Here is an 8,337-nt window from a genome sequence, read left to right on the forward strand (position 1 = left end):
AAGTTACAGGTTCTGTTTGATGTAACCATTACTAAAGAGAAGATCTGTGAAGTCAGTAACCTAAGAGCTGCTTTGTGAATGAGGACTGTCTGAAGAGGAATTTGGAAAGCCTTGTGCTTTACAGGATTCAAATGGAATAACCTGCAACATCCATTTTTGGACACAAAGCAGACATCCTCCTGAGAAGCATCTTCTATTCTGAAACACATCAAAAATCAAAGCTCTGATTTGTAAAACAAGTGTTTTGCTTCATCATATCACCCAGTACAACCATTTCAGAATTTTCATCCAGTCCAAATCTAAAACTTTATATGACACATTTGTAAATACAGGTTTTCAAGCAAGGAATGCAAGGTTTGCTGTTTTTTATTTAGTACCTTCTTCAGAAACAGTATACATTTTGATAATTTAAAGTTTTACTTGGCTGGGCATGGGGGAAGGATAGGAAGTGGAGGCAGGTTTTCAACTGATTTTTTATAAGCTTAGGTCTGCTGCCGTCATTTGATCTTTTACGATTTATAAGGATACCTAGTAGTTTAACTTGGCTCTTAACCAAACACCACACAGCTGCTCACACAGACCCCCTTCCCCCTCAGAGAACAGTGGAGAGAACTGAAGTGGGTAAGGAGACTCGTAGGTTGAGATAAGAACAATTTAATAATTGGTATAAAATAAACTTAAATAATGATAATAATAATAATATTGATGCACAGCTTCATGCCTGATGCACAGCACTATCGCTCACCACCCGCCAGCAGTGATTCCATCCCAAAAGGAACCCCAAATCTGAAACCACAGTCCCAGAAGCGTGAGCCTGAGCGATCCCTGAAAGAATCTCCAGCTTTCTGGTCAGCCCTCATTAATACACTGAACATGATATTACATGATACGGAATATCTCATTGGCATATCCAAATGTCAATTTTGAGTTTTGCTAATTACTATGCTTCCCCGCCCCCCTCAGTCCTTTGCACTTGCAAGCTAGCAAAACACGAAGTCCTTGGATTTCCAGCAACAACTAAAAACTCTAGTATGTTATCAACATTCTTCTCATAACAAATCCCACACTGAAACCAAAGCGCAGCACTATTCCAGCTACTAAGAGGAAAATTAACCCTACCCTAGCAAAACCAGGACAAATGATGAAGTATGACATAAAGATAGTGGGAATGAATGGACAACCTTCTGTATTGTTATGGAAAGACAATGGTTGGCATAAGAGTTATTTTCAGAGATAAGTGTATATACCTCCATTTATCCCCTCCAAATTTTATTCAACCCTCCAAAACTACTGTTCTTTTATATTTGTAAGCAAATTTTCAGATTATTAATTGCACGAGTTATATACTTCAGCACACATTTTTCTTACCTCTTGTGCTTCATGTGCTATTAACTGTTCCATTACCATTTTTCGTCGTCTCTTTTCTCGTTGTTCTCTAGCAAACATATCTTCCTCCAAACGTTTTTGAATTTTTCTTATATATTCATCCTCTGAATAAATACTTAACAGCTCAGTTGCTGTCTGTGCTGTAGTTTCTAGTGTTGTTGCTTGTAACTTCTGTGTTTGCAGCGATTCTTGTATATCGCTGATTGAAAAGATTGAACGGAAAAAGATAAATGATTTTATAGGAATTATAGTGCTTAGAGGTGTTTTAATACAGAACCCTGTGTAGTTACATGCAAGTCAGACAAATGCACAACAGAATTATTTTGGCCAGCACTCTTTGTAGGCACTCTGGTTCTTCTTCATGCCCTTGTGCCCCACAATCACCACAAAGTCCAGGGGGGGGCTCCAATGAGGGCTCCAGCACTGACTGAGTCAACATTTGCTAGTATGAAGCCAAATTCTTCAGAAACAGGAAAGCAGGATGGCTCACAGAATATCAAAGAAAGATGGGTTACTCTTCAATATATTCATACAGTCTGAGTGCAGTTTTGCAGAATTAATGATCACAGGTAGTTTACACACAGACATATCCAGAGCAGTATGCATGAGTGCCACCTGTTCTGAGTATGGTATACATACTCTAAAGGGAACAAAACGGCTATTGCATAAAATTATTCACAAATAAATCAACATACATAACTCTATTTTCTTTGAAATGTGTTGCTGTGTATGTAAATCCACAGCCATTATCTTCTCTCTGCAAGTCTAACTGACCCTACAGACTCAATGACTGAAATAGACAGAGAAGGGATGCACTTTGTGTCCTTTGTTCCTGCATATACAGCAAAAAAAGGAGAGAAGGAAGCTTGAGCCATCCATACTCCAAATATATGTAAAGTAAAAACCACTGTAACAGTGCCGGAGCTGGAATATTTGCAGTGCTAGTGGGACAATCACTCAAAGGAAAAGCACAGTTTAAGCTAAACAAGCCATTACATCTCTTCAAGTAGTGGTCTACATAGATAGTAAGCACCTGAGGTAGGATCCTGTCTAGGCTTAACAATCTAATATCCAAATATTACCTGTCAGAGACTTGGCTGTGTACTGCAGAGGTATTTCCTGCCATAGACGTCTCAAACTTTTTAATCTCCTTGTATGTATTCTGAAGGAATAACATAAAATCTAATGTTTCTTTTCTCTTCACAAAGCATCATAAAGAAGGTTCAACAGAGTAAGTATTAGGGAATAAATTTTATGTTATGGTAATACAACAGATATGTTTACACTGAAAATATATTAAGCATCAGCTAGGTCAAGAAAAAAGGCAAGACTATTTCCTTCTTCTACCTTTCATTTCCCTCCCTCTCTCCTTTTCTTAGCTGTATCTATGTCCACAAGGCAGAAAATCCTAAGTTTTTGCAGCTGTTCATTGTGCAGGACAATTATGATTTTACATAGGACTCTAGCATCCCACCACTCAAGGATCTGAAACAAGATACTCTGTGACATGATCTGCTTCAGATTTAGTCACTTGAATTCATCCGTGATAGTTACTCAGGCAATTATGTTCCTACACTCTACATTTAAATGCATCTATCTCAGTTACAATCCAAGTACTTTTCAACACTAGATAATACAGATTTTTTTTTAATTGCTGCCCTGCCATTATCTCTTTATTTGATCTGAGAATATTGTCAATTTCAACTCTTGCTAACGTTTTTGATGGAGTAGACAGTTTTATAGTGTGTTAGAGAAGGGTTCATATACTACAGTGCGAAACTTCATCATGCACAAATGAGAAGGAAATCCGAATGCTATTATTTCACATATTCTACTCAGTAGACTAGAAGCTAAAATACTGTCAGCAATTAAATTAGTACCTACCTATGGTGTTTATTCAATAAGAACTTTCTCTTACATTGAAACAAATTTTTCCTAAGTAACAAAAGCAGAATCATAATCATATCAGTATTTAGACCAAACTTCACTGGCTGAGTTTACTACATAATTTTAACAGTTATATCAGCAACTTTGGGATGGTACATGTACAGTATTTGTAAGTGTAAATGCTCCCAGAACATCATATGTTTTGCAAGTTTGTATAATTAACATTAAAAGAACATAGGTGGTAGTTACCTCTGCTTCTCTTTTATTCTTTAAGAACCTTTTTGCTTCAATAGCTTTTATGGTGCGGTTTGGTGATGGCTTTGGAACCTGTATAATGGCTGCTTGAATCCTGGCCATTATTTCATTTTGTCTCCTTCTTCCTATGCGATGCTGAATATTCAACATCATGTGTTTAGATACTTGAGTTGAAACAAAATACCCATATGGTTCTAATATACTACCTATATAATTACGAAATAACTGCAATGAAGTCATAAGGAAAAAAATCTTCTAGGAAGAAAGCAAGAAGAATTGAGCAAATTACTTTTTTTTTTAAGTGGATCACTAAAAAACCATGAAAGCAAAAAATTATCTTTTGTCCACTGTTAAACCCTGTCTTAAGAATATTCTCAGCCAATGTGCTCATAAATTACCATTTTTATATCAATAAGTAGATGTTGTAAAATGCATTTGAAATGAAAGTATCATTCTACATTCAGGATAATATGACAGCTTAGCAATATACTTGTATATGTTCTCAATAATTGAAGATGAAGATATATTTTTAAGTACTATTATCAGAAAATGGTACATCTCTATATATGCTATATCCATATTAACGAATAGTGTGGTGCAAAAGAAGCACATTGGTAAAGAAAAACAGGTTGTATTCTGTGCCTAATAGGCATTTAAAGGCTTATATTAAATTCTAGCTCTAGTATGGTACCTGTTTCAGGTCTGAATTCAGCCCAGAAACTGGGAATACCATCAGGTAATATTACAATGGGTCTCAAATGATCAAGAAGTAACAAACATTTAAATTACACTTGTTAAAGTGCACTACAGATACATGCAGTTAAAGATGGAATTGAGTGGAAAAAAAGCGTTTTTTACAAAAAGTCGAAGTAAGTTAAAAAGGAAATATGTAATACATTAAATAAGGGAACCTTAAACACATACAGTTGTGAAATTTATGCTTTGTCTTAAAATCTATAAATATTTTCCATGCATGACAACATGCAAATACTCCTAATTTAACATAAACTAAGTGATTTTTAAATTGTAATATTTTTAAGGGTCTTATAACAGTATATTTGCTTTATATCTACGTATTAATGATTGTCATGCATAGTCCTTTTTTTTGTGTAAACATGACTGTACAGCACAGAATTAACAAGCATTCATACTAGTTTTAAATAAGTCATTATGTACATGACCTTAAGAAAATACTTCAGAAGTCAGTAAAAAGTAACTAGTCACCTTTTCCATGTCTTGTGCTCTTTGTTCCTCTTGGAGCTTCTGAACTTTCTGTTGTTCTGCAATACGTATACGAGCTATTTTATCTTCTGTTGCCTTAGATTTTATTTCAAAACGCTCTGAAATCTGCTGTAGTTGCAAATCAGTCTGACGTGGCATTAAAGTTTTCAAACGCTAAAATTAAATGTCAAGCCATGAAGAGTCAGAAACAGTAAGAAACATAATTAAATATGATAATTTTGAAATAGTAATTCAAACTATGTTTTCCTCTGTTAATGTACACAGAACAATATATAATGTCAGTGGAATACTTCCCAGAAAAACAGGACTAGCTCCATTGAAGAGAACATCCAGATTTGAACTAAAACAATGCCAAACTTTGTCTAGCTTGAGAAAAGGAGGCTGAGGGGAGACCTTATTGATCTCTGCAGCTTCCTGAGGAGGGGAAGTGGAGAGGGAGGTGCTGAGCTCTTCTCCCTGGTATCCAGTGACAGGACATGTGGGAATGGCTGGAAGTTGCATCAGAGGACATTAAAATTTAACACTAAGAAATAATTATCTGTCAAGAGGCTGGTCAAACCCTGGAATAGGCTTCCTAGAGAAGTGGTCAATGCCCCAGGCCCCAAAAGCCAAGAGGCATTTGGACAACACCCTTAATAATATGTTTTAACTTTTGATCAGCCCTGAAGTGGTCAGGCTGTTGGACTAGGTGATCACTGTAGGCCCCTTCCAACTGAACTAGTCTATTCAAATTGAAATACAGGAAATTTAACTTAAGAATAAGGAAAAAAAAAAACCTGAAAGGGTAATAATTTGCCCACACAGACTGTGAAGTCTGTTTTTGGAGATATTAAGAACCCAAGAACAAAGTCCTCAGAAACCTGCTCCAGTTGACTTCACTTAGAGCTGAGGATGGATTAAGTGACCTGCAGAGGCCATAGAGTCCTATGTTTTTTCCTCTTTGCACTGTTCAGCCTATTGCAGGCTGAAGTGTAGTATAAATATATAGAGATGTGCAATAGAAGGAATCAAACCACTGCGGCACAAAGCTCAGCACAGTTATAAATAAGTTTCCTAGAGGAAAAATTAGTCTAAATTGATAGAGACTGCAATGCCATCTGCAATCTGTACAGATCAAATGAGTAAGCTGCTGAACAGCTACTCTATTTTGTTTCTCTATGTATTTTAAGTCTGGAGAAAGCTTATAAACAGAAGAGGTAACACAGAAATGAGCTAAAGCAAAGTAGCACAAAACACAGATGTCACAGATAAACCATGTAATCCCATTGTCTATGTATAAACACAGGACTGCTGCTTTTCTGTAGAAGTATTAAATTTTGAATAGGAGACTTAAGAAGTGGCGAGAGAAAGCATGCAACATGTTTGAGATGTACATGTAAATATGCTACCTTTCTTCTTATAAATTTATACAAAATAGGAATAGTTATTTACCTCTTGATACAAAACACTTTCAATAGACTTAAGCTTTGCAACTGCTGCAGGTCTCATTGTTTCCATGGCTATTCCAGTGAGCTTTGCCTTTCTCTTTTTTTCTAAAGCAATATACAATTCATATAAAAGCTTTGTTGCAGCCCCATGCTGTCCTGCCATTATGTCTTGGGCCACATTCTTGTTAAACTGCACACCAAGGAGCTGAAGTGTGGGCTCCAGGCGAGAAAAATTGTTAAGTTTTGCAATTGCAACCCTATATGAATAAAAACAAAAATAACAAAAAATTAGAACACAAACTTATTTTCAGTTCCAACTTACTGCAATAAGCATGGTCAGGACATTTATCTCATACCAAGATAGGAGGGGGAAAAAAAACCACACAGGACTTCCTTAAAGTAATGTGATATACACTTTGGCTTAGGTTTCATCCTGCATGCAGTACAGGTAACTGGACTGGTCTACTAGGTATAACTTCTTGAAAAAATAGAGACCACATTGGGTTATATAAATCTTGATGCATGCACACACAAAATGCATCTGACAGCAGAAGCTTACCCCTAATTACAGCTAATTGTATACCATGTGCAAAAAGTACAAATAATTAGAATGAAGTTTCTGTATTAACTGAATCAATCAACTTAAGCTGTAACCAGTCAAAATATAGGAAATTATGTTAAAAGTCTATATATTAATCCTCATAACACCTTGTCATATTTCTTCCCCAATCAAAAGAAATGGACACGTGGGTTGGCGTAGTGTTGAAAACAAACACTACGGTCTCAGTGAGCAAAAGTTACATTCAAAACTGAAATAGTGGATTGCAGATTAATGTTTCTCTTGATATGTAGATTCTCCTGTGGAAGCACTCAAGATCAGTAGACATACAGGCCAAAATCCAATAACAATAAATTATCAGTGTATCACAATTTACACATGAAATTTCATCCAACAATTCCATAACTTCAAGCTGAGTCAGAGCATCATGCTTTCTATACTGCTCTGTCACTTCATTTCACAACAGTTCCTTCACATGAACCAACAAGCTTTTGAGGTCAGCCAAGCTGCAGCATAATTCTACAAAAATGTCCAATTTTAACTTAAGACCTTCTGATAACACAGTACTCAGCTTCTTCCTAGAAGAAACAGTTCAGGAGCTCATTATTCTCACAATAATAGCCCATGCCTTATACTTTAGACAATTATATATAACTGCAGCTTCCAACTACTGAACACTTTTCTGCCATTGATTCAAGATTAAGCTGAGCCTTGTTGTCAGAAATCACCTCACATGCATTGAGAAGCTGTGGTGATATCACCTCTTAACTTTCTATTCTGTGTTAAGATCAGATTAAATTTCTTAGACCTACCTCATAAACAAAAGATGTTGTAAAGACATTTCAAGATCATTGTAAGAGCTCAGGGAAAACTACAACATTTCATTTTTCAAATAGGGACAGCCAAACTGGAAAAAGTTTTCCAGTAATACTCCTTTTAAAATTTCTCCTCAAAAAAAATTTCTCAATTATAATTCACTTCCTTATGTGTCCAAGTACTGTGCAACATAAGCAGCTAACAGAGTTAAATAGAGCTGTGTTCCCTAGTTAGTTGCAATGACCTCATATTCTTTTCTGTTACTGTGTTCTAGACTACAGTTACTCATGCTAAGAAAGGAATCCATGTTTCTTCCATCACCACCCCAACAGGTATGATCTTGTCTTGGGCTGTGTTAAGACACATTAAAGTGACACCAGCTTACCAAATGATCCATGAATAATAGGCTTTTACTTAATAGCACACTCCAAATTGTAAAAGTACTACTTGATAGATATTAAGTTGGCTTAGGCAGGCACTGGATCTTGCAGCATTCCAGAACCATACAATGACTATTACACAGTAATAATTGCTTTTAATGTGCAGGAGAAATATGTTGGAATTGAGAAAACATTGCCTCAATTCTCAATAGTTGTCAAAAGATGAATGTAAATAATGAAGAAAAGCTGAAAACGTCAAATTAAATTGTCTTTACAAAGTCATGGTGTACCATAGTAATGAACACCGCATACAGTCCTTCTCTCTCTCATATGCTGGATGCTCCCAGACCTTGGTATTCATCCAGGCCTTTCTCTGGACCTGGTG

The 8,337-nt window shown here is 36.0% G+C and overlaps 1 protein-coding gene across 1 annotated transcript; it reads right to left on the minus strand.

Moving 5' to 3' along the window:
- Positions 1-1,368: 1,368 nt before the first annotated feature.
- Positions 1,369-6,454, minus strand: LOC104520149 (sperm flagellar protein 2; the record flags this gene model as incomplete). The annotated part of the gene is made up of 5 exons (XM_010177723.1): positions 1,369-1,585; positions 2,517-2,548; positions 3,523-3,663; positions 4,753-4,923; positions 6,202-6,454. Coding segments are annotated over 5 exons (814 nt in total), but the record flags the coding sequence as incomplete, so codon positions are not given.
- Between the last annotated feature and the right edge of the window lie 1,883 nt (positions 6,455-8,337).

Source organism: Antrostomus carolinensis, unplaced genomic scaffold (genome assembly GCF_000700745.2).
Source record: "Antrostomus carolinensis isolate BGI_N321 unplaced genomic scaffold, ASM70074v2 scaffold7571, whole genome shotgun sequence".
Lineage (NCBI taxonomy): Eukaryota > Metazoa > Chordata > Aves > Caprimulgiformes > Caprimulgidae > Antrostomus > Antrostomus carolinensis.